Raw genomic sequence first — 27,557 nt, forward strand, 5'->3', positions numbered from 1 at the left:
CTTGTTGAATGGCTTTGACAAAAATGCTGAAAGTGATATGAACAGTAAGGTCCGGGCTGAGGTGGTCTCAGATGGAGATGAGGAACTTGTTGGGAACTGGAAGAAAGGTGACTCTTGTTATGTTTTAGCAGACTGGCAGCATTTTGCCCCTGCCCTAGAGATCTGTGGAACTCTGAACTTGAGAGATGATTTAGGTTATCCTGTGGAAGAAATTTCTAAGCAGCAATGCATTCAAGGGTGACTTGGGTGTTCTTAAAGGCATTTCATTTTATAAGGCAAGGAGAGTATAAAAGTTCAAAAAATTTGCAGCCTGACAATGCAATAGAAAAGAAAACCCCATTTTCTGAGGAAGAATTCAAGCCAGCTACAGAAATTTGCATAAGTAAAGAGAAGCCTAATGTCAATCCCCAAGACAATGGGGGAAAATATCTCCCAGGGCATGTCAGAGGTCTTCAAGGCAGCCCCTCCCATTATAGGCCCAGAGGCCTAGAAGGAAAAAGTGGTTTCATGGGCCAGGCCCAGGCTCCCTGTGCTATGTGCAGCCTAGGGATTTGGTACCCTGCATCCCAGCTGCTCCAGCCATGGATGAAAGGGGCCAACACAGAGCTTGGGCCATAGCTTCAGAGGGTGCAAGCCCCAACCTTGGCAGCTTCCACATGATGCTGAGCCTGCTGGTGCACAGAAGTCAAGAACTGGGGATTGGGAGCCTCTGCCTAGATTTCAGTGGATGTATGGAAATGCCTGGATGCCCAGGCAGAATTTTGCAGCAGGGGTGGGGCCCTCATGGAGAACCTCTGCTAGGGCAGTGTGGAAGGGAAATGTGGGGTCAAAGCCCCCACACAAAGTCCCTACTGGGGTACCACCTAGTGGAGCTGTAAGAAGAAGGCCACCGTCCTCCTGACTCCAGAAGGGTAGATCCACTGACACCTTGCACCGTGTGCCTGGAAAAGGTGCCAGCAGACACTCAATACCAGTCCATGAAAGCAGCCAAGAGGAAGGCTGTAACCTGCAAAGCCACAGGGGCAGAGCTGCCCAAGACCATGGAACCCATCTCTTTTTTTTTTTTTTTTTTTTGAGACAGAGTCTTGCTCTGTTGCCCAGGCTGGAGCACAGTGGCACGATCTCAGCTCACTGTAAGCTCCGCCTCCTGGAAACCCACCTCTTAACATCAGCGTGACATGTATGTGAAACATGGAGTCAAAGGAAATCATTTTGGAACTTTAAGATTTGACTGTCCTGCTGGATTTCGGATTTGCATGGGGCCTGTAGCCCCTTTGTTTTGGCCAACTTCTCCCATTTGGAATGGCTGTATTTACCCAATGCTTTGTACCCCCACTGTATCTAGGAAATAACTGAATTGCTTTTGATTTTATAGGCTCATAGGCAGAAGGGACTTGTCTTGTCTCAGACAGGACATTGGACTGTGGACTTCTGAGTTAATGGTGAAACGAGTTAAAACTTTGGGGGACAGTTAGGAATGCATGATTGGTTTAGAAATCTGAGGACATAAGATTTGGGAGGGGCCAGGGCAGAATGATATGGTTTGGCTGTGTCCCCACCCAAATTTCACCTTGAATTGTAGCTCTCACAATTCCCACATGTTGTAGGAGGAAGCTGGTGGAAGGTGATTGAATTATGGGGGTGGGTCTTTCCTTTGCTGTTCTTGTGGTAGTGAATGAGTCTCATGAGATCTGATGGTTTTAAAAATGGGAGTTTCCCTGCACAAGCTCTCTCTTTGTCTGCTGCCATCCACATAAGATGTGATTTGCTCCTCCTTGCCTTCCGCCATGATTGTGAGGCTTCCCCAGCCATGTGGAACTGTACGTCTAGTAAACCTCTTTCTTTTGTAAATTGCCCAGTCTCGGGTATGTCTTTATGAGAAGCATGAAAACGGACTAATACAGAGGAGGAAAAAAAGACTCTGCCTTATGCATCTCTTCCTATGGCTGGTTGTAATTTGTATAATGTGACTACAATGGATGTGACTTTAATATATTTCAGTGGTTCTGTGAGTCTTTCTAGTGAATTTTGAACCAGAGGGTAGTTTTTGGAAACTCCCAAAGTTGTAGTTGGTGTCTGAAGTCTTTATTTTTGTTCTTCCAACTTTTGCTTTAGTTCAGGGGGTACATGTGCAGGTTTGTTACACTGGTAAACTGCGTGTCACTGGGGTTTGGTGTATAAATAATTTCACAACCCAAGTAGCGGGCATAGTACCCGTTAAGTAGTTTTTCAATCCTCACCCTTCCCCAACCCTCCACCCTCAAGTAAGACCCCATGTCTACTGTTTCCCTCTTTGTGTCCATGTGCACTCAATGTGTAGCTCCCACTTATAAGTGAGAATATGCAATATTTGGTTTTCTTTTCCTGCATTAATTCACTTGGGATAATGGCCTCCAGCTGCATCCATGTTGCTACAAAGAACATGACTGCATTCTTTTCATGGCTGCGTAGTACTCTGCGGTGTATATGTACCACAGTTTCTTTATCCACTGCACTGATGGGCATCTAGGTTGATTCCATGACTTTGTTATTGTGAATAGTGCTGCCATGAACATACAAGTGCACGTTATCTTTGGTGGAAAAATTTATATTCCTATGGGTATATACCCAGTAATGGGATTGCTGGGTCAATTGGTAGTTCTTTTTTAAATTCTTTGAGAAAACTCCAAACTGCTTTCCACAGTGGTTGAACTATTTTACATTCCCACCAACAGTGTATAAGCATTCCCTTTTCTCCACAACCTCACCAACATCTATTTTTTTGTACTTTAATAACAGCCATTCTGAGTGGGGTGAGATGGTATTTCACTGTGGTTTTGATTTGTATTTCTCAGTTGATTAGTGATGTTGAGCATTGTTTCATACGCTTGTTGGCTGCACATATGTCTTCTTTTGAGAAGTGTGTGTTCATGTCCTTTGCCCACTTTTTAATGGTGTTTGGTTTTTGCTTGTCGATTCAATTTCCTTATAGGTTCTGGATATTAAGACCTTTGTCAGATGAATAATTTGTGAATATTTTCTCCCATTCTGTAGGATGTCTGTTGACAGTTTATTTTGCTGTATAGAAGCTCTTTAATGAGGTCTCACTTGCCTATTTTTGTTTTTGTTGCAATTACTTTTGGAGTCTTCCTCATGAGATCTTGGCTGAGGCCAATCTCTAGAATTCTATTTCCTTGGTTGTCTTCCAGGGTTTCTATAGTGTCAGCCTTTACATTTAAGTCTTTCATTTCATCTTGAGTTAATTTTTGTGTGTGGTGAAACAACAGGGTCTAATTTCAATCTTCTGCATATGACCAACCAGTTATCCCAGCAACATTATTAAATAGGAAAGCATTTCCCCACTGCTTGTTATTGTCGACTTTGTTGAAGATCACATGGTTGTAGGTGTGCAGCTTTATTTCTAGGTTCCCTAATCTGTTCCATTGGTCTATGCATCTGTTTTTGTATGAGAACATGCTGTTTTGTGTCAGAAGCATTTAGGCAAACTTAAGGACTGTGCCTATAAAGTTAGTTTGGTTAACTGAGTAACCATATAATCAAAAATTAATAAACTGATATTTTCTATGCCATCTAATATGGCCATTTCATAAACCTTGTAAAGATTTTTTAAATAAAATGGTAGCATTTGTTATTTAAGTTGCTTAGATGAGATACTAAAGTGTTTATGAGAAAACTTAATTGGAAAAGAAAACATACCTGGTATATATTGAAATCTGCAAGTCTAACCACAACAGAACTAGACATTAGCTTAGCTTTTGATTGTTGAGATAATACTGAAGGTGTTCTGCACATCCCTTTCAGAGGGTAGTCCTTCTCTGTTGGAAACAAAAACTCCTTTCAATTCATTGCAAAATTATTTTTAACAGTCACTCTTTTATTATTAAGGCAGGTACCAGAAATATATGTGAATACTAACTTCTCCAACAAGCCAATATTTGTGGACATACTTTATAAATTATAAAGTAATACAGGATGTAAGTTATTGTGATGATTATTCTTTTAAGAAGAATCACACATGTCACATTTAAGTTAGTCTTCTACAAAAACTCCGGAATGGGACTCTTGTTAAAAATGACATATTTCCATAGAAGTAGAAAGTGAAGGGTATGGGGGAGGGAAGGGGAGGGGCAGACAACGGGTGATTAGTGAATACAAAGGTATAGCTAGATAGGAGAAGTAAATTCTAGCATTTATAGGGTGACTATAATTAATAGTTTATTTTTTCAAATAGCTAGTAAGAGCAGATTTTGAATGCTCCCAACATAAATAATAAATGTCTGAGGTGACGAATATGCTAATTACTCTGCTTTTAGTGTTATACGTTTGTATACATGTATCAAAATATCACACTTCAATCCTTACTGGGCCAGCAAAAAAAAAAAAAGTAGTAGTATCACACTGTACCTCATAAATATGTACAATTATTATGTGTTGACTTAAAAAAAAAAAGAAATCTTCTAGAAAAATTCTACCTGGGTGTGACTATTATTGGTTGTATTAATTTTAAAAGTGCTTTGGTCCACAAGCCTATGTTGGTCTGAGCAAAGGATGCAGGGGTTTTAGACATTAATTAAAAATACTTGGCTTAGGCCGGGCGTGGTGACTCACGCCTGTAATCCCAGCACTTTGGGAGGCTGAGGTGGGCAGATCACTTGAGGTCAGGAGTTTGAGACCACCCTGGCTAACACAGTGAAACCCTGGCTCTACTAAAACTCCAAAAATTAGCTGGGTATGGTGGCACGTGCCTGTAATCCCAGATACTCAGGAGGCTGAGGCAGGAGAATCGCTTGAACCCGGGAAGCAGAGGTTGCAGTGAGCCGAGATCACACCACTGCACTTCAGCGTGGGAGACAGAGTGAGACCCTGTCTCAAAGAAAAAAAAAAAAAAATACTTGGCTGGGCATGGTAGCTGACACTTGTAATCCCAGCACTTTGCAGAGGGCCAAGGTGGGAGGATCGCTTGAGGCCAGGAGTTTGAGACTACCCTAGGCAACATAGCAAGACCCCCATCTCTACATTAAAAAGAAAAAAAAAAATACTCATTTACAGGAAATACTATGATCACACACACACAAACACACACACACACAGAGTGCAAACACTCTTAATATTAGGGGAATGCTATTATAGGTAAAATACCTGTTTGTGTGTGCTGGGGAGAGGCATGTGTTGGGGATTTAGGAGGTGAACCTACATTATGATCCTTCACAGCCTGTTTAAGCATTTCAACGTTGCACTCAAATTCATGCAATAACTCATTGGCCCATCCATTTTTTGTTTTGGTTGCATCACTAAAATACATCCAATGATTACAACTATCTCCTGTAAAATGAACAACAGGTATTTCATTGAAAAATGTACAACTTTCATTTATTATATTATAGTAATGCTTCCAATGAGATTTAGTCGTTTATTCAAGAAAGACTTTGATATCTGAAAAATTTACAGGCTTCACCTACATGTAATTTCGAAATATGAGTAAAACATTTGAAACAGAGGGAAAGAATGTCAAAAGCAAATCATCTGGAGGAGTTTCTATCTAGTACCCATTCTTAGTAGAAAATCACTAAGATTCAATTTAAAGCCATATGACTCGTCACCCTTCACTGGATGCTCAATTACCTGGTAAACCTGCATTAAACTGAATCCCAGAAAATATTATCAAATAAATAGAATCCTTTCTTCAAAGATGTGTTATCAAGTTAACTAACAAAAACCTAAACCACAAAAATGATAAGATGATGATGATTAAAACATTTAAGAAACCAATAAAACTTCTCAAAATGTACTCAGCCATAGTTAGTTTTTGGAAGAAAAATATATAATCAGAATCATTAGGCTTCTCTGTAGCAACTAAGAAAAATGCACATAAAAGGGTTAAGACAATAAAATCAGGCCAGGCGCAGTGGCTCACACCTGTAATCAATCCCAGCACTTTGGGAGGCTGAGGCAGAAGGTCGAGGCTGTAGTGAGCAGTGATCACACCACTGCACTCGTGAGGCCTTGGATCAAAAAAAAAAAAGAAAATCTACTCTATGAATGTTTCACACCTCTTCAAAAATAAATATCTAGTTAAAAATTTTATGCATTTGTAAGTTAATTTATGAGTCAGGAGGATAGTATATAAGACAAAATCCTTCAAAAGAGAATTATTATATTGAATGTTGGCAATGAAAATTTAAAATGAAAAAAAATCATACAACTTTTAAATTTAATCAGGTACCAACGTAGAAATGACAAACATTGGTAAAAAAATGTGTAAACAAAAATGTGTGAACAGAAAAACTTTACCATTTTTTAAATGTCCTGGAAAACTCTATGATCTCTAGTTTGGTTTTTCTCACTTGTGTGAATGCTAAATACTAACAGAAGGCAAAAACGGTATAAGGTCAAATTAATTTGGTCACAATAATCATACTTTTTTTTTTTCCTTTTCATTATTTGGGAGAAAGAATCTACCAATACCAGATTGTTAAGAGCCTATGAAATCTGGAATCCTATAATTTAGCTAAACATACTCTTATTCTTAGCTTCATACTCTTTTCATTCCTAGCTTCATACTCTTTTCTAATTTTTAAATATATAAATCATTTAAAAATTTAAAACATTAATAACTTGTTTTGGTCACAACTAACAAAACAGCACAAACACATGTCCTCTGTACCCTGATTTTTTTTTAAGTTTTAAATTGGTTATTTGGAAAACTGTCGATTTCTAAAAATTATGATTTCTAAAAATCTATATAAATCTCAATATACACTGTATGCCTATATTCCATGGCAATTCTACTTTCTTAATGAAATACTGCCAGGAGAAAAATACCAATCTCTTCATCTCATTTCTTGTTAACAAATAAAAGCAAAATAAAACTAAACTAAATAAATTAGCTATATAATTTGAAAACAACATTTATATCTTTTAAAGAAGCTGTTATACACACCTGCTTTATGATAAGGATAATAATCTATAGTTAGCTGTGTAAAAGAGAGTTGCATTGCCCCTCCAGTAATACGTCTGTTTGACTCTGGGAAAAAAAAAAGGGGGGGGGGAAGTATTAAGTCAATTATCAGAAAGATTTAATTTACCACAGAAAAATTTTAGCATACTTGGAGTCCAAATAGTAATAACTGTCTCTCTTTTATGACAGCACATTAAGGATTTTAGGAAATATAATTCAATCCAATGAGTATTTACTGAGCCCCCCTCATTTGTAAGGCACCAGGATAAAAGGTAAGAATATAAGAATAGCAGAATCCCTGCCCTGGTAGAGTTCACAGATGATACTAGCAGAACTTTTATATTGACAAGGCCTCCCCATATGTCAGGCATTATTTTAAATACTTTAGGTAAACTTACTCATTTGGTTTTCATAACAACCGCATTTGATAGGTACAATCATTATTATCCCCATCTTCAAGATAAGGAAACTGAGGCACAAAGAGGCCAAGGACATACAGCTAGTTAAGTGCAAAGCTTGGATTTGAACCCAGGAAATCTTGAACACTACACCATATCATCCTACCTCTTACTGAAAAGGAAATTAAGGCTGGGCGCGGTGGCTCACGCCTGCCATCCCAGCACTTTGGGAGGCCGAGGCGGGTGGATCACGAGGTCAGGAGTTCGAGACCAGCCTGGCCAACATAGTGAAACTCCGTCTCTACTAAAAATACAAAGATTAGCTGGGCATGGTGGCATGCCCCTGTAGTCCCAGCTACTTGGGAGGCTGAGGCAGGAGAATCTCTTGAACCTGGGAGGCAGAGGCTGCAGTGAGCCGAGTTTGAGCCACTGCACTCCAGCCTGGGCAACAGAGTGAGACTCCATCTCAAAAAAAAAAAAAAAAAAAAAGTCTGTTAGGTTAGGTAAGTTGTCCAAAGTCACACAGCTATAGTAAGATCAAAAGTAGATTACAAATTGGTATAATGTGAACATAAAAATCAAATTTTAAAACAAAATGGGCAAATCAATCAGAAGAAAGAAAAATACTGAGACATAGCTATGTATACACTCCCTATATTAATTTGTAAAATCCAATTTATCTCAGCTAGTAGAATTTTCAGCACAGGTCTACAATCCCTTACGTAAAACCTTTGGAAAGCCAAATGTTTCAGAATTCAGAAATGTTTAGATTTCACGACAGTAATATGATACAGTATATACAGGATATACCATGCAACACTCTCAGCAGGTTCTGAGGCAGCACTAATAAAAATAACAATTCTGCAGCAAAACATAAATATTTATAGGAAGCAGGCAAAGAATAAAAAAAGTATTGGTATAAGTCAGGTTTTGCCACCAAATGAGTTTTTCACAAACTTATAATATTTCAGAGCCTTTTGGATTTCACAATAGCGATTACAGACCTGTACTATTAAGGAGATATTTTGGTGAAAAGGTTTTCTTCCTAAATAAAATCATTCAATTTATTCTATCAGGGAATAGTGAGGAATGTAAGGCCTTAGAAAACACTTTCTCCATTCTCATTCTTACTACTTAATCTTGACCACCTCATTTTCTTAGTTTGGTTTGTTCTAACTTTTTTGGATTTTCCTTTCAAATCTCTAAAGTAAAAGATGCCAACTATAAGTTAAATGACACAATGGTAGTCAGAACAAAAGATAACAAATCCCTCCACAAACCCCGAATCTTCCTCACCTTTGCCCCTCCAACCTTTTAGGCTGGAATCTTTTAGGCTGCCTTGTCTAATGAAGGCAGGGTAACTTCTACTGCTAAGTATCCAGGGTCTCAATATTCACTTTCTCAGCTTAAAAACACATGGCAAAAATTTCTGTAGATACAGATCCTGATTCAGATCTGAGGCACAGAGATCAGATAACTCTATTGTTTAAAGGTCTTCAGCCTGATTCTAATGCTCACCAAAGTTTCAGAATTATAGTCCTTAAGGTAGGCCTACCTGCTGAACTCACCCCCAACACTTCTGGGCCAGGGATGCTCTCCAGCAGAGAAACAAAAACACCCAGCGCCCAGATTACAGAACTACATCTACTAAGTAAGGAAAAATAACAGGGACAAAAACTAAAAGAAAATTCCTAACTGGAATTTTGCTTCCTAATCAAATTTTGGAAGGATGGGAAGAGAGGTGGCCATAAAATATGTTAAATAGTTGCACAGTTGTGCTTCTATTCAAAATAGGTAGAAAAACTGCAATGCTGAAAACACATCTACAAATAATTATGAATTAAGTATGGACTAAAATTTAATTTGGAGACAATTTCAACATTATGAAAAAGTTAATTCAAAGGCGAGTCTAATATTTCATCATCCTCCTAGAGGATCATCTATTCAGTCTTTGATTTTTTTAAAGCTAATTTTATTGTTAGCATTGATAGCTAACAAATAATTAAGCTTAAGTACTGCTAAAGCAAAATAAAATTTCATACCAATATATGCTTCCAGTTGTGCCTTTCATCTATATATTCATATGAACACAATTATGACAAATTATCTTACAGGACATCCTACACAACAGATTTAATAAACAATCCAGTTTTGTAGTCAATTCTAGAAAAACCAAAATAGTTTGAAATAAGCAAGTTATTTTACCTTTTTCTTTAGCATGAATGTCATCACATATGTGTAGATCTAGATGAGAAATCACTAAATGATGGGAGGTTTCCTTAACATCAAAATCATTGAATAGTTTCACAATTGCATCATTTACATCAGGAGCATTTGAAGTTTGCGTTGTCTTCACTTGCTGGGCAGATGCAACTACTGTAGAGCTCTAAAAAGATTTGAAACTGCCTTATCACTGCCAATTTAAATACTGGAAATTTCACACAAAAATCTAAGTATTTTCAGTCAAAAGTCATGAAAAATAACCATAGTACATCTTATTTTTCATCAATAATATATTTTCTCTAAAATATTTTCTGAATTACCTAAGAATAAAACTAAAATTTAAAAACGGTAAAACTAGGCTCATGCCTGTAATCACAACACTTTGGGAGGCCGAGGCAGGTGAATCATCTGAGGTCAGGAGTTCAAGACCAGCCTCGCTAACATGCTGAAACCCCATTTCTACTAAAAATATAAAAAATTAGCTGGGCGTGGTGCCTGTAATCCCAGCTACTTGGGAGGCGGAGGCAGGAGAATCACTTGAACCTGGGAGGCAGAGGCTGCAGTGAGCTGAGACCGTGCCACTGCACTCCAGCCTGGGTAACAGAGCGAGACTCTATCTCAAAAAAACAAAAACAAAAACAAAAAAACAAACAAAAAAACTGTAAAACTATACACAAATCAAATATGAACCCAATATATCTCAGTAAATATCTGAAGTTATATTTAACATATTTATAGCCCTTGTTTTAGAAAATGTAGTTAACTCTTAAAGGCAGTTTATTTGAATATTATATATATTAAAAACAAAACAAATGTGGGCCCTGTATACACTGTTATATATCTGATATGGTTTGGCCCTGTGTCCCCACCCAAATCTCATCTTGAATGGTAGTCCCACAATTCCCACGTGTTGTGGGAGAGACCTGGTGGGAGATAATTCAATCATGGGGGTGGCTTCCCCCATACTGTTCTGGTGGTAGTAAATAAGTCTCACGAGATCTGATGGTTTATCAGGGGTTTCTGCTTTTGCAGCTTCCTCATTCTTTCTTTGACTGCTGCCATCCATGTAAAATGGGACTTGATCCTCCTTGCCTTTCACCACGATTATGAGGCTTCCCCAGCCACATGGAACTGTAAGTAAATTGCCCTGTCTCGGGTATGTCTTTATCAGCAGCGTGAAAAGGGACTAATATGATATCCTATAGAAATAAAGCACATCTTTGTAGAAGCCCCTGTGATATTATTTAGTACTCTAAGTGCTCTGGTGCCTCTCCTAAAAGATGTGGTATGTCCTTTGAACTTGAATAACTAAAGAAGCCAGAAAGGAGACAGGATTTATAAATAGGTTGTGAGTTCAAATATTTTTCTCCCTGAAGAGAAATAGTATAGAACCCTGTTGATATATAAAAATAAAGATGAACCTCTAATAGCCTAAAATTATTTTGTATACATAACTATAATGTAAGATTATCTGACATATGAGCCACAAAACTGTAGATGAATTTTTATAATAATTATGATAAAGAAGACCAAATTTTCCACTTTAAAAATTAACAATGTTCAAATTTAGAACAAGTTATTAACTAAAGATAATTAAAGAAAATCAAAGTATATGTATTTTGCATGTATATATATTTACACATATTACATCTATGAAGAACTATGATCATACTGTAAAAGAACTGCAAAGTATACTTAGTAAATGAGAATCTCTTCATGAAAATGATTGCAGCCCAAGGTAAGTAAAGAAACAAAGTGAAATATAGCTGTAAAACGTTAAATACTGTAGACTCCAGAAAACTTTTTATTAATTAATTGTTAAACTGACATCAAACACTTTTTCTCCTGCTTTTCCCATTTTCAAAGCTATAACAGGACTGTATTTATGTCTATGATGGTGCTATTTAAAATACTCTCCAGTACTTCTTTCATTATGTTTTCTCTCTTATCAAGATAAATACTGATAAAAATAAAAATATAAACATTTATCTACCTACAAAACTTTTTCTTAATACTATGGTAAAGTCAGGTTTTGGGATGCTATTTCTGGAAGAAAAAAAATGGGCCACTATAAGCTCTCTGCCTCATGAATAATCCTTTCTTTTTTTTTGAGGCAAAGTCTCACTCTGTTACCCAGGCTGGAGTGTAGTGGCATGATCTCAGCTCACTGCAACGTCCGCCTGCTGGGTTCAAGTGATTTTCCTCCCAAGTAGCTGGGATTATAGGCGTGCACCATCACGCCTGGCTAATTTTTTTTTTTTTTTTTTTTGAGACAGAGTCTCACTCTGTCACCCAGGCTGGAGTGTAGTGGCATGATCTCGGTTCACCACAACCTCTGCTTCCCAGTTCAAGCGATTCTCCTGCCTCAGCCTCCAGAGTAGCTGGGACTACAGCACCCGCCACCACGCCCAGCTAATTTTTGTATTTTTTTAGTAGAGACAGGGTTTCACCACGTTGGACAGGCTGGTCTCAAACTCCTGACCTTGGGATCTGCCCGCCTTGGCCTCCCAAAGTACTGGGATTTCAGGCGTGAGCCACAGCGTCCGGCCCCTAATTTTGTATTTTATTCTATTTTATTTTTTGAGATGGAGTCTCGCTCTGTTGCCCAGGCTGGAGTGCAGTGGCACGATCTCGGCTCACTGCAAGCTCTGCCTCCCAGGTTCATGCCATTCTTCTGCCTCAGCCTCCCGAGTAGCTGGGAGTATAGGCACCCGCCACCACGCCCGGCTAAATTTTTTGTGTTTTTAGTAGAGACAGGGTTTCACCGTGTTAGTCAGGATGGTCTTGATCTCCTGACCTCAGGTGACCCACCCGCCTCAGCCTCCCAAAGTGCGGGGATTACAGGCGTGAGCCACCTCGCCTGGCCAAATCTTTTTTTTTTTTTTTTTGAGACGGAGTCTTGCTCTGTCGCCCAGGACAGGGTGCAGTGGTGCAATCTCAGCTCACTGCAACAACCTCCACCTCCCAGGTTTGAGAGATTACCCTGCCTCAGCCTCCTGAGTGGCTAGGATTACAGGCACCCACCACCATGCCTGGCTAATTTTTGAATTTTTTGTACAGATGGGGTTTCACCATGTTGGCCAGGCTAGTCGTGAACTTCTGACCTCAAAAGATCCGCCTGCCTCAGCCTCCCAAAGTACTGGGATTACACTGCACCTGGCCCCTATGAATAATGTTAATAACTCTTAATTTTCAAAATAGTCTTCTTTCTCTTTTAGAGAAGAATAAAATGAAGCTAAGCAAATACTTATAATAGAAAACAACTGCCTAGTTGTAAAATTGAGCAAAGAAACACTGTTAACTAATTCACTTTCTGACACGTTGTCTTGGGACCTGAAACAATCAGATTAGGACATTCTGTGTGATATCTGAAGTAGTGACATGATAACTACTACCCAAGAAAGCAATTCTGTGGTAATGGTTAAGTATATCCACTATAAAATATTATGGAGCAACAAAACGTAATAGCTACAAAGACTAAAGACATGGAAGAAACTTGCATATGCCCACTAACTACAACTAGGAAAAAGTACATATGCTGGGGCAAAAACGTGTAAGAAAATACCTCAAAATACTAACTACAACTAAGAAAAAGTACATAGGCCGGGGCAAAAACCTGTAAGAAAATACCTCAAAATGGTAGCACAGGTTTTATTAGCATAGTGAGACTACAAAATTTTGTCCTTGTTACTAGTTTCCTAATAGATATGTATCTAGTTTTCTAATCCATATTCCATTTTATATAAACATATCCACATATTATAAGAGCTATATAGTAATATCAACCTTCAATCTATTAGTCTTTAACTACGACTGCCATCTCTGTTAATCACAACCTAAGCTACCAAAATCTTCCTTGCAAGTCTTAACAGAATAGTATTTATGTCTATGATGGTAATATTGCAAAATAGTCTCCTGTACTTCTTTCCTTATACTTTTTCAGCTTCAAAATGACTTTTCTTACCCTCACCTCCCTTAAATCTACTTCCTTCTGCCTTCCCTTATTGGCTAATGGTACTACCAACTGTCATTCTAAAGTTCTGAACTTTTCTCTCTTCCTTATCCTCAACTTACTTAAAAACTTCCACTGGCTCCCAAATGCCCATAGGAAAATGTCCAAATTCTTCAATACATTATACAACATGTTTCATATACAGTCACTGCAAACTTTTGTTTCAACTCGGGCTACCAGTCCAGGAAAACTATTCTATGTTAGGGCCCAGTGGTCTGTTTGCCAAACGTTTAAAATCAGGTCCCCCAGAGAATTCTGCAGATGCCTCATGGATGAATAATTTATTGGTAGAATAATACAGAGTTTACCTTCAATTCTATATCTGTTTATTTGTTTTTATGGCTACAGGCTCTAGAAGACCTTGTTCACATAAATAGACAGATTGGAAGGAAAGCAGTTTTGTTTTAGCCATGTGACTCGATTCTTTCAATGCCTTCGAGTTACCTGCCAGGATTCACAAAGTGATCTACTATAAAAAAATTACTTTAATAATCTCTAATAGCTGACAATTATTTGATCTTCCTTCACATGTGTTGAAAACAACTAAAAATCATCTGGCTTGCAATTTCCAACATGAATAGCAATATTTCAAATTGCCACTCTATCTTGTTTCCCAGAGGAGTTTTTACCCCCTTCCTGTTCAAATCCATCCTAGTAAGACTGAGGATGAGTAATAATGTCTTTCATTTATAAAGTAGGATTAGAGTCATTATGGAAAGGGAAAACCAGCCTGACATCTTAATGCAACCATATTCTCTGGCAGATCAAGTTTAAGAAAGAATACACATCAAGGTGGAATGTGTGGAACTCAATTTCTTTAAAATATAAAACTTGGAAAATTGTAATATATCGTGAGGCATTTGAACCTCACTCCTAAAAACGCTACTCTAGTAACACCAAATTTCTTATCTTTACCAGAAAATACCATGATCTTTAAAAATACTATATTTCTGCAGATTCTATTGTCTCTTCTGAAATGCCTTTTCCCTATGTCTGCCTGTGAACTGCTACTCATTTCTAAGACGTAATTTTATTAACCTCTTTGTGAAACCTTTCCACACCCTGCAAGCAATTAATTAAAACCTCTCTGTGTTTCTGTAGTCCCTACACAGAACCCTTTCCCTTACTTCTTCATGCTAACATTTATGTTGAACTACAATGATTTGGGGATTTGTTTGTTTTCCTTTTTTCTTTTGGAAACAGATCTCACTCTGTTACGCAGGCTGAAGTGCAGGGGTGCAATGGCTTGACCTCCTGGGTTCAAACAATCTTCATGCTTCAGTCTCCCAAGTAGCTAAGGACTGCAGGTATATGCCACCACCACCACACTTGGGTGATTTTTACATTTTTTGTAGAGATGGGACTCAATATATTGCCCAGGCTGGTCTTGAATTACTGGCCTCAAGTAAACCTCCTGCCTCAGCCTCCCAAAGTACTGGGATTATAGACATGAGCCCCTGTCCCCTACTTACAAAGATTTGTTTCATATTTGACTCACCATTATTCTCTGAGGTCCTTCAGGCCAGGGTCAGATGATATTCATTTTTACATCAGTGTTTACCCCTACCCCTACACCTTAGGAAATAGTAGGCAGGCAATAGATAATGCCAATGTGATATTCATTGAAAGCCTAGGCCGGGCATGGTGGCTCACACCTGTAATCCCAGCACTTTGGGAGGCCAAGGCGAGCAGATCACTTGAGGCCAGGAGTTCGGGACCAGCATGGCCAACACAGCGAAACTCCATCTCTAACAAAATTACAAAACAAATTAGCTCAGCGAGGTGGCACTTGCCTGTAGTCCCAGCTACGCGGGGGGCTGAGGCACAAAAATTGCTTGAACCTGGGAGGTGGAGGTTGCAGTGAGCTGAGATTGTGCCAGTGAACTCCAGGTTGGGCTAAAGGGAGACTGTTTCAAAAAATAAAGCCTAAATGTATGCCATTCCCATGTACAAAGCTGGATCACCAACAAGCTATATATCTGAGATGTATAACACTGTTTCCAAGGAAATAGCTTCGTAGGTGTATAATTTTATAATATTTAGTTACGTTTTTACTAGAGGTAGATATAAAAATTCATTTATACTTTGCATAAAATTATTTAAAATATTATCCATTATAACTATCACTGTCTCTTCTATAAAGACCTTGATGTACTGGTACTCAGAACTTACTACTGGGAAAGACCATAAAAACTTTTCCTCTCCATACCAACTAATAATGCTCCATACAAACTAATAATCACTTTTAGGAAAGTGATAAATAGCTCATTATGCTTGTCCCTGTTCTTGCCCCAGCCATCAGACAACTCCAACAGAAGTTTTGTGTTCAATTTCAGCAATTCCTTATGGCTTTGATTCTCTGCACAGTTAACTCTCACACGTCCTCTCTTGCCTATAATTACCCAGGTTTTTTCCTCATTTGCTTTTACTTTAGTAGTTTTAAAACTGTACTCTTTTAACTTCCTAAACAGAGGTATTAAAACATCAAATACTTTTATGTCATCATTAGCTTTAGTGCCTCATACAGAGCTCTAAACAGAATAAACACTAACAGATATGATAGCTACTACTTATATAAAATTACATAGAAGATATCTAAATAAAGAAGATTCTTGTACTCAAAACCTCACAATCTGTCTCTTAAAGAAAATACCAACAATTCCTTCTAATTTTTAAACTATTTTCATGTAAAGTAAGTATTTTTCCTGTTAACTTTATAGCTTACCTGTGTAGGTTCAGGAGCCATACTCTTCCTTTGTTCTGTTGATTTTTCTATTGCTTCACTAAGAGACTTTGCATATTGTACCATAGCTTTCAACTGGGAATCAGTCAAAACCCATAATAAGTCATCCAATATTAGAACTAACTTTGTTGCTATGACATTGCAGTCCTTTAACTGTAGGAAAAAAAAATGTTTTATAAAATTAAGCCAAGATATAAACCTTATAATATGCTTGTATTAAAAAAGGTTTTCAAAACGTTTTTGAATAGAAATATGGATTCTTCCTTCACACAAGAAGTATTTACTGGCCGGGCACGGTGGCTCATGCCTGCAATCCCAGCACTCTGGGAGGCCAAGGCAGGTGGATCACCCGAGGTCAGGAGGTGAAGACCAGCCTGGCCAACATGGTAGAAACTCTGTCACTACTAAAAATACAAAAATTAGCCAGGTGTGGTGGCGGACACCTGTGTAATCCCAGCTACTTGGGAGGTGGAGGCAGGAGAATTGCTTGGCCCAGGAGGCAGAGGTTGAAGTGAGCGGAGATAGTGCCATTGCACTCCAGCCTGGGTGACAGAGAGAAACTCTGTCTCAAAAAAAAAAAAAGTAGTAGTATTTACTGAGTTCCTATAATATGAAAGGAATATCACCTAGTACTAGAGATGCAGTGGTAACAAAAGACAGACAAATCCTTGTACCTTACAAGTTATATAGCACTTATATAACTTAATTTTGCATTTATAGCTGATAAATTATATAATTACTTGTATTAATTCAAATATTCAATAGAAGAAATGAAATTATAAGACAGTAAATGTTCAACAAGTATTTGGCAACTGAGAAATATATTCAATTTGCCAAAAATAAAAATGTTTAGGCCAGGCATCGTGGCTCACACCTATAATACCAGCACTTTGGGAGGTCAAGACAGAAGGACTGCTTGAAGCCAGGAGTTCATGACCAGCCTGGACAACAAAGCAAGACCCTGTCTCTACAAAAAAAAAAAAATAATAAGCTAGGCATGGTGGTGCATGCCTGTAGTCTCAGCTACTTGGGAGGCTAAGGCAGGAGGATCCCTTGAGCCCAGGAGTTCGAGGCTGCAGTAAGCTAGGATTGTCCCACTGCACTCCAGCCTGGGCAACAGAGCAAGACCCCAACTCCAAAAATAAAAATAAAAATAAGGCAGAGGCAGGAGGATCACATGACTCCAGGAGCTCAAGACCAGTCTGGGCAATATAATAAGACCTCATCTCTACAAGTAACTTAAAAAATTATTCAGGCATAGTGGGCGTGCCTATTGTCCCAGCTACTTGAGAAGCTGAAGTGGGACAATCACTTTAGCCTGGGAGGTCAAGGTTTCAGTGAGCCTTGATCATGCCACTGTAATCAAGCCTGGGCAATATAGTGAGATCTCATCTCAAAAAAAATAAGATAAAAATAAAAACAACAATAAAAAACCTTTGAAAAATCTATTAAACCTAAGACTGAAGAACATTATACCAGTTTTCTATAAATATTATCTGAGTAACTATACCTCCCTTTATTTTGCATTATTTTAATATGCCACTGGTAATATGCCAATATTTCACCTAAGACATTGTTTAAAATTTCCTATAGTTAACTAATAGTTAACACACAAATCAAAAAGTCAAATCCAACAGTTAACACATGAATCAAAAATGTAATCTTGTTGACTCACCCTTCTTTTAAGTGTGACTCTGATTTTTGATTGGTTGGTTATTAATCGAACAGGAGCACACATAATTTCAAGATGTGAACTTTGGGTGGCATCTGCCTCTATTCTTATCATCTGCCAATTTATTTCTTTAAAAGTCAAAACCTAAGGAGAACACAGAGATTAACTTCACTTACTCATGCAAAACAGAATGAGAAAAATGTAGATTTTTAAAAACAAAGCAAATGTATATTCTCAGTTAATTTTCACATGACATTTTAGATATATTCACCATGTTTTTATTTTTGTAAATTGCATTATTCCATCAAATTCAATTACACATCTTCATATTCATATTCATCATATGTAAAGCTGTTAATACTTTTAATCTAAGTAATTCAGTTAATGTAAAGCTCAAATGCATGAAATCACGTTACCAAGAAACAAACAACATATTTTAGTTTGGGGAATTTAAAAATTCAATTCTGAGTAGCTGAGAAGTTAAAATAGGGCTTTAAATGGAAAGATTTACTAGAGTAAAGACATTAAAATGTGCACATTTTATAAATGAATGATTAAGAATAATACAGAGAGCTGGGTGCAATGGTTCAGGCCTGTAATCTCAGAACTATGGGAGGACAAGGCAGGTGGATAGCTTGAGCCCAGGAGTATGAGACCAGCCTGGGCAACATGGCAAAACCCTGTCTCTACCAAAAATACAAAAATTAGGCAGGCGCAGTAGTACATGCTGTTAGTCCCAGCTACTCAAGATGCTGAGGTGGGAGGATCACCTGAGCCCAGGGAGGTCAAGGCTGCAGTGAGCCGTGATTGCGCCACTGCACTCCAGCCTGAGCAACAGAGTGAGACCCTGTCTCCCCGCACCCTCCCCAAAAAAAGTAATACAGAGAAAAGCAAAGTTAAAAGGCAACCATGAGATGTGATTTTTTTAATCGTCCTCTTTTACTTGTCACTAAATGAAACATTTAAAAAAGAAAGAAAAAAATGTTACCTCTCCTCTCTGTGGATCCTGAATACGAGTAAATCTCAAATCTCCATGTTCCCAGTGTGCATTTACACTATAGATCCGAAGCTGAGAAAGTTCAAATGATGCATTGAAGGCTTTTGCTCCAATTCTGATGACTATAGAATTTACAGAAACAGAAATTCCCTCAACTACTTTTTCAGCAAAGCCGTATTCACTGGAAAAACAAAGCAAAACAAAATACACTAATGACAAAACTAATTTTTAAAAGTTCTATTAATATTTGCACATTTCTGGTTGGGGATGGTGGCTCATACCTGTAATCCCAGCACTTTGGGAGGCTGAGGCAGGCAGATCACTTGAGGCCAGGAGTTCAAGCCCAGCCTGGCCAACACAGTGAAACCCCATCTCTACTAAAAAAAAAACACAAAAAATTAGCCAGGCACAGTGGCACATGCCTGTAATTTCAGCTACTTGGGAGGCTGAGGGACGAGAATCACCTGAACCCAGGAGGTGGAGGTTGCGGTTAGCTCAGATTGCAACACTGCACTCCAGCCTGGGTGACAGAGCAAGACTCTGTCTAAAAATATAGACAGACAGACAGACAGACAGACAGATAGACAGACACATAGATACATAGATACATAGATAATTTGCACATCACCATTTTATTATTATTATTATTTATTTATTTTTTTCCCTAAGAGTCTCAACTCTGTCGCCCAGGCTGGAGTGCAGTGGCATGATCTCAGCTCACTGCAACCTCTGCCTCCCGGGTTCCAGCAATTCTTCTGCCTCAGCCTCCAGAGTGGCTGGGATTACAGGCATGCACCACCATACCTGGCTAATTTTTTGTATTTTTAGTAGAGATCAGGTTTCACCATATTGGCCAGTCTGGTCTCAAACTCCTGTCCTCAGATGATCTGCCCACCTTGGCCTCCCAAAGTGATGGGATTACAGGCGTCAGCCACCAGGCCCAGTTTATTCATTTTTATATTGAAAAAATAAATGTTTTTTATTAAAACAATAATCTAAGCTGGGCCTGGTGGCTCACGCCTGTAATCTCAGCACTTTGGGAGGCCAAGGCAGGAGGATCTCTTGAACCTGGAGTTCGAAACTAGCCTGGGCAATATAGCAAGATCCCTGTCTCCACAAAATATTTTAAGAGGCCACACATGGTAGCTCATGCCTGTAATCCCAGCACTTTGGGAGGCCACTTGAACCTAGGAGTTCAAGACCAGCCTGGACAACACAGACAGATCTCGTATCTGTAGAAAATTTAAAAATTAGCTGAGCATGGTAACACTCGCCTGTGGTCCCAGATACTCACAAGGCTGCAGTGGGAGGATCTCTTGAGCCCAGGAGGCAGAGGTTGCAGTGAGCTGAGATGAAACCACTGCACTCTAGCCTGGGCAACAGGGCGAGACCTTGTCTCAAAATTAATTAACTAATTGATTAATTAATTAATTAATTAGCTGGACATGGTGGTGCATGTCTGTGGTCCCAGCTACTTGGGAAGCTGAGGTGGGAGGATCACTTGAGGCCAGGAGGTTGACGCTGCAGTGAGCTGTGATCATGCCACTGCAGTCCAGCCTGGGTGACAGAGAGAGATCACATTTCAAAAAAAAAAAAAAAAAAAAAAAAAAAAAAACAGGAAAACAAACCTCAGACACAACAATCTAGTCTAGTTACATATAAATTATTTAAAAAAAAAAATGCTATTCTCAGCCAGGCATGGTGATGGTGGCTGTCACCTGTAATCCTAGCACTGTGGGAGGCCAAGGCAGGTGGATCACTTTAGCCCAGGAGTTCCAGACCAGCCTGACCAACAAGGAGAAATCCTGTCTCTACTAAAAATACAAAAAAGTTAACTGGGCATGGTGGCGCATGCCTGTAGTCCCAGCTACTCGGGAGGCTGAGCTGAGAGGATCGCTTCAGTATGGGAGGTGGAGGTTGCAGTGAGCTGAGATGGCACCACTGCACTCCAGCCTGGGCAACAGAGTGAGACCTTGTCTCAAAAAAAAAAAATTAAAAAATAATTTTTTAAAAAAACGCTCTTCTCATTCTCTAAACCTTTTCTGGTTCTCAGGGCTGCAAAAATTTTTTTTAATACTCTTCTTAAAATGTAAAAGACTTTTTGGCTGGGCACAGTAGCTCACAGCTATAATCCAAGCACTTTGAGAGGCAAAGGGAGGAGGATTGCTTGAGCCCAGGAGTTAAAATCAGCCTAGGCAACACATGGAGACCACCATCTCTACAAAAAATACAAAAAACTAGCCAGGTATGGTGGCTTGCACCTGTAGTCCCAACTACTTGGGAGGCTGAGGTGGGAGGATCGATTGAGCCTGGGAGGTCAAGGCTGCAGTGAGCCAAGATCATGCCACTGCATTCCAGCCTGGGCAACAGAGTGAGACCCAAAAATACATATTCACATTCTATTTTTTTTTTTTTTTACTCTGAACACCACTCAATGAATGTATTCATTTTATTGATATCCATTCCAGACCTACTGAATCAGAAATTCAAGAAAAGGAGCTTCAGAGACTTTGTAGATTTAATAAGCACTCTAAATGACTGTTACAATCAGGCAAGTCTGAAAAAATGCTGAAATAGATTAACCATACTGCCATATGTCAAAATATGAGGATGATTTAAATAGTTTAAATCATCACATGATTAGAAAGCCAAAATTATAAAGCTTATGATACTATAAAAACAAGAATTAGGAAGAACACTATCAACTATACTAAGCACACAAGGACAAAATGATTCATTTTAGTTCTTTCTGACTCTAGCCAACCTAAAGGCCAACAACTATTCTATGAAACCTGAAATCATAATCTAACCTGTAAAATCTGAAGTTGCGGGATGATGCTACATTACAAAGAAGTTAACATGAAAGCTATTTTCCCAGTCACTAATATCTGTAGTCCAAATATAAACTGCACATCTGATAAACCTGGCCTTTAGTCAACTCTTAGAAGTGGAATGAATCACCATTAGATTCCCATGGCATGCACTGTAGGTATTCTCATGGCATGCACTAACATAAAGGTGGCTCAACCTTTGTAAAACAGGAGTGAGTGTGTGTCTGTGTACACACACGAATGCATTCACCCTCAAGAAAAGTTTTATCAATTGTTTTACATAACACCTAGAATACTATACATGTTCAGAGCTGCTATTTTACGCAATATGAGGAGGCATTAATCACATTAAAAATCTATGTCAACAATTGATGTGAACGCAAAAATAATGCAGAAATCCTGTTGTAGAAAAATCATGTATAGTTCTAGATTTAAATTTCACTGAGTGCAAAAAAGCAGACAACATATTTTTAAAAATTTAATAACTTCTAACTTTTCAAAAAGACTTTATGAAATGATCCCCATACTTCTGCTTTATTAGCATCTGATTTTCATCTATCAAAATACAACCTGTGGAAAGCAAAAACATTTTAAACTTAATGAATTTTAGAGTAACCCAAAAGGTCTGTAATTTAAGGCATCAACTTAACTCTTTTTTTTTTTTGAGACAGAGTCTCTCTCCATCACCCAGGCTGCAGTGCAGTGGCATGAGCTCAGCTCACTGCAGCCTTGACCTCCCGGGTTCAAGCAATTCTCCTGCCTGGGCCTCCTCAGTAGCTGGGAATACAGGCGTATACCACCGCACCCAGTTTTTGTATTTTTGGTAGAGACGGGGTTTCACCATGTTGGTCAAGCTGGTTGCAAACTCCTGACCTCAGGTGATCCGCCCACCTCAGCCTCCCAAAGTGCTGGTATTACAGGCGTGGGCCACTACACCGAGCCCAACTTAACTCTTTTTTTTTTTTTTTTTTTTTGCGACGGAGTCTTGCTCTGTCACCAAGGCTGGAGTGCAATGGCGCGATCTTGGCTCACTACAACCTCCGCCTCCCAGATTCAAGCAATTCTCCTGCCTCAGCCTCCCAAGTAACTGGGATTAAAGGTGCATGGCGCCATGCCCAGCTAAAGTTTTTTGTATTTTAGTAGAGACAGGGTTTCACCGTTTTGCCCAGGCTGGTCTCAAACACCTGAGTCCAGGGAATCCACCAGCCTCGGCCTCCCAAAGTGCTAGGATTACAGGCATGAGCCACCACTCCCGGCCTCCCAACTTAACTCTTAAGAGTCAAAAAAGTTCCACTGATGCACAGAAAATGATATGCAGAGAAACTGATCAGAGGCTATCTGATTTATATAATGCCTAAATTCTTCTGCTTCCATTTTCTGTTGCTGCTCTGCCATTAGTTAATCACTATTATTTAATAATAGCAAGGAAAGCAAGATGAATAAAGAAAGTTAAAAGTCAAATCTGCAACTTTGCAATGTATATAACTAAAAATGTAAAATGTTTGATGGGAGAGCTGACTGAAATAGAGGCCATTTGAGGTTAAGGCTTTTTTTTTTTAATGTCCTGTTACTGCCAATAACGGAGTTATTGGCAGTCATGCAGATTAATGGAAGTAGCTTACCTTTGTCCTGAAGCAGTTGCAATTGGTGATGGGCCATTAGGGCTTCTTGGTTCTTCACATGTACTCATTTCCATTATTACTTTATCCAGGGACTAATAAAAACGTTAAAATATAAACAATTAGATTATTTATTCTACGTATATTATTAAAGTATTATTTAAGATTATTTTCTCTTTCATTTTTCTTTAGGAAGAAAGTAAAAAGTGAGCAGAGTCATTTAAGTGTCTCTCTACAGGTCTAAAAAGACAAATGCCAAAAAAGAACACAAAGCACTCAATCAGTTCTCAAGGCATTTATTATCTGGTGGAAAAACTATGTGTATTACAGGTGTTGGGGGGTGGGGAATTAAGACATAGCCATTAACTACTAAAATCATCAGATTTCATGAAAACAGAATCTCTACTCCCAGATATATTCATTGATGAAATTATATATTAATAAGTAGGACTGAACTACCCCAAAAAGCTTATCACAATCTAAGATCTGAGCTATGAGACACAAAACTATGGGAAATATAAAATAAGCAGGAAATGTGAAAAAAAAAATAAACACTCCCATAATGGAAAAGGTTCTTTCTCAGGGTAATATTTTTTTCCTTGAAGAAAGATCTAATGTCCTTAATCGCCATCACTAACACTACTCCAGTCATTCTTCATTCTCTATTTCATATATAGCATTTATTATTATCTGAAACTGTCTTGTTTTATTCATGCTCTTGATCATTGTATTTTTTAAATGAACGAACAAATGATCAATTTTCTTCAACTTTCCTTAAAAAGCGAAGTATATTAAAGAACATATTTCATAATTTACTAGATCACTAAAAGGAGAAACAAAGACAGTCTGGATCAAATGTTACTGAAAGAATAATCCCATAGTACATCAACAAAGAGTTAAATGATGCAATAAAATACTATACCAATTTAGAACACAGTATTCTAGACCTGAAAAACTTTAAAGATGCTCCTACTTTAAGGTTAAAGCTTCTCATTTAAAGGATGAAAAACCTGAGTCCTATCAAAATAAAATGAAACCTAACTGGTGAAAAATCCAGACTATATTTCCATGAAACAAAAGATTACTATGAACAGAGTCGCTAGATAATGTATATATATAAATGTTTATTTCTAAAGTGGTTTCAGAACTCACCAAACAGATAGGATGTGTTTTCAGTTTTGTCCATGGGATCTACAAATGAAAAATTTTTAATTTAAGATCAATCATTAAGAAGAAAATAATGTAAACTGTAATCAATACAGGTGTTATATTAATATAGGACAGACACACCAAATTATATAAAATCACTTTTCTTAAACTACAAAATAAACTAAGCAACTCACTCATACTTTTGAAACCAGATGTACCCATTTTATTTAAGAAATTATTACTAGCTATATCTTCTCAGACATCTTTTGAATAGAAATTGTTTTTTTCTTTTTTTTTTTTTTTGAGACAGAGTCTCTTTCTGTTGCCCAGACTGGAGTGCAGTGGCACGATCTCGGCTCACTGCAACCTCCACCTCCTGGGTTCAAGCAATTCTCGTGCCTCAGCCTCCCAGTAGCTGAGATTACAATCAAGTGCCACCACGCCCGGCTAACTTTTGTATTTTTAGTAGAGACAGTGTTTTGATATGGTGGCTAGACTGGTCTCTAACTCCTGGCCTCAAATGATCCACCCAACTCGGCCTCTCAAGGTGCTGGGATTACAGGCGCGCACCACCATGCCTGGCCAATTTCAGGTTCTTTTAAGTATCTTTTTTTTTTAACAATCCTTAAAACAAATCTTAATATCATAATTTAAATGAAGAGCTTAACAACCTGTTTAATCCTAAAATTCTGAGCAATCATTTTGTAAATATTCAAGACAAATACAAAAGTTAGGCCATTAATATAAAATGTAGGAAACATCAAATACATAATGTTGATATACCCTGTACTAAAAATGCCAAGTTTTGCCTCCAAAAGGCTCTTAGATCTAATAAATAAATTCAGTAAGGTTTAGGTTACAAAATCAACGTACACAAATTAGTAGCACTGCTACAAACCAACAAAAACCACGCTGATAATCAAATCAGGAACTCAATCCCTTTTACAATAACTACTGCTACTACAAAAAAAAAAAAAATGTAGGAATATACCTAATCAAGGAGTTGAAAGATCTCCACATGGAGAACTACAAAACACTGTGGAAAATCATAGATGACATAAGCAAATGGAAATATATCCCATACTCGTGGACTGGAAGAATCTATACTGTGAAAATGACCATACTGCCCAAAGCAATCTACAAATTCAATACAATTCTTCTCAAAGTACTAACATCATTTTTCACAGAATTAGAAAAAACAATCCTAAACTTCATATGGAACCAAAAAAGAACCCAAATAGCCAAAGCAATCCTAAGCAAAAAGAACAAAACTGGAGGCATCACATTACCCAACTTCAAATTATGCAAGTCTATAGTAACCAAAACAGCAGGGAACAGGTGTAAAAATAGGCACATGGACCAATGGAACAGAATAAAGTATTCTGTTCCATTGAACAGAATACACAGGCCAATGGAACAGAATAGAGAACCAAGAAATAAAGCCAAATACTAACAATCAACTGATCTTTGACAAAGCATACAAAAACACAAACTGGAGAAAGGACACCATATTCAATAAATGGTGCTGGAAAAAGTGGATAGCCACATGTAGAAGAATGAAATTGGATCCCTATCTCTTACTGTATACAAAAATTAACTCAAGATAAATGAAAGTTTTAAATCTAAGATCTGAAACCATAAAAACTGTGGAAGAAAACCTAGGAAAAACTCTTCTGAACGTTGGCCTAGGCAAAGAATTTATGACTGAGACCCCAAAAGCAAATGCAACAAAAATAAATGAGACCTAATTAAACTAAAACGCTTCTACACAACAAAAGAAATAATCATCTGAGTAAACTGACAACCTACGGATTGTTAATATTCACAAACTATGCATCTGACAAAGAAAATATGCACAAATTATGTGTCTGACAAAGGACTAATATTCAGAATCTACAAGGAACTCAAACAAATCAGCAAGAAAAAAAACACGCCCATTAAAAAGTGAGCAAGGACATGAACAGACATTTTGCAAAAGAAGATATACAAATGGCCAACAACCACATGAAAAAATGCTCAAAATCATTAATCATAAGGGAAATGCAAATTAAAAACACATTGAGACACCACCTTTTTCCAGCCAGAATGGCCATTACTAAAAAGTTGAAAAACAATCGATGTTGGCATGGAAGTGATGAAAAAGGAATGCTTATACACTGCTGGTAGGAATATAAGTTAGTACAACCTCAATAGAAAACAGTATAGAAATTTCCCAAAGAACTAAAAGTAGATCTACCATTCGATCCAGCAATCCCACTACTGAGTGGGTACCTATCCAAAGGAAGAGAAGGCACTATATGAAAAAGACACTGGTCCTCATTTCAAACATGACTCTATTAAAAAAAAAAAAAGACACCTGGACACATATGTCTATTGCAACACAATGCACAATTGCAAAGATATGGAATCAATCTAAGTGCCCATCAACCTATGAGTGGATACAGAAAATGTGGTACATAAATACCATGGAATACTACTCAGCCATAAAAAAAGAGCAAAATAATGTCTTTTGCAGCAACTTGAAAAGAACTGGAGGCCATTATTCTAAGTGAAGTAACATGAATTGAAAACCAAATACCACGTTCTTTTAAGTGTGAGGTGAACTATGGGTATGCAAAGGCATACAGAGTGGCATAATGGACTTTGAAGACTCAGAAGGCGGGTAGGGTAGGAGAGGGATGAGGGATGAAACTACTTCCTGAGTACAATATACACTACTCAGCTGACAGGTGCACTAAAATCCCAGACTTTACCACTATACAATTCACTCATGTAAACAAAAACCACTTGTATCTCTAAAGCTATTGAAATAAAAAAAAATTTACTGAAAGTGTCAAGTCTTTGTAGATATTTAGGTTTCCAAAGGATAGAACAAAAATTAAAAGTGACCATCAAAGGATATAGGAACTTTTCTATAATCTTTTCTTAGGAGCCCAAATTTTAGTTTTAGGAAAC

General features: G+C 38.0%; 1 protein-coding gene across 4 annotated transcripts in view; it reads right to left on the minus strand.

Annotated features, from left to right (window-relative positions):
* Window positions 1-27,557, minus strand: part of BLTP3B (bridge-like lipid transfer protein family member 3B) — a 116,827-nt gene that overhangs the window by 47,534 nt on the left and 41,736 nt on the right. For 3 of the 4 annotated variants that reach the window (XM_003832605.5, XM_008958043.5, XM_034934328.4), the window contains exons 3-11: window positions 24,606-24,644; window positions 23,457-23,548; window positions 18,995-19,184; window positions 18,010-18,150; window positions 16,317-16,487; window positions 9,562-9,742; window positions 6,941-7,024; window positions 5,140-5,322; window positions 3,697-3,815 (exon numbers count right to left, since the gene is read on the minus strand). In XM_003832605.5, the coding sequence (XP_003832653.2) occupies window positions 3,697-3,815; window positions 5,140-5,322; window positions 6,941-7,024; window positions 9,562-9,742; window positions 16,317-16,487; window positions 18,010-18,150; window positions 18,995-19,184; window positions 23,457-23,548; window positions 24,606-24,644 (1,200 nt within the window). The remainder of the gene's footprint in view (window positions 1-3,696; window positions 3,816-5,139; window positions 5,323-6,940; window positions 7,025-9,561; window positions 9,743-16,316; window positions 16,488-18,009; window positions 18,151-18,994; window positions 19,185-23,456; window positions 23,549-24,605; window positions 24,645-27,557) is intronic. The other variant, XM_008958044.5, reaches the window with a different exon arrangement.

The sequence above is a fragment of the Pan paniscus genome, chromosome 10, assembly GCF_029289425.2.
Source record: "Pan paniscus chromosome 10, NHGRI_mPanPan1-v2.0_pri, whole genome shotgun sequence".
NCBI classification, from domain to species: domain Eukaryota; kingdom Metazoa; phylum Chordata; class Mammalia; order Primates; family Hominidae; genus Pan; species Pan paniscus.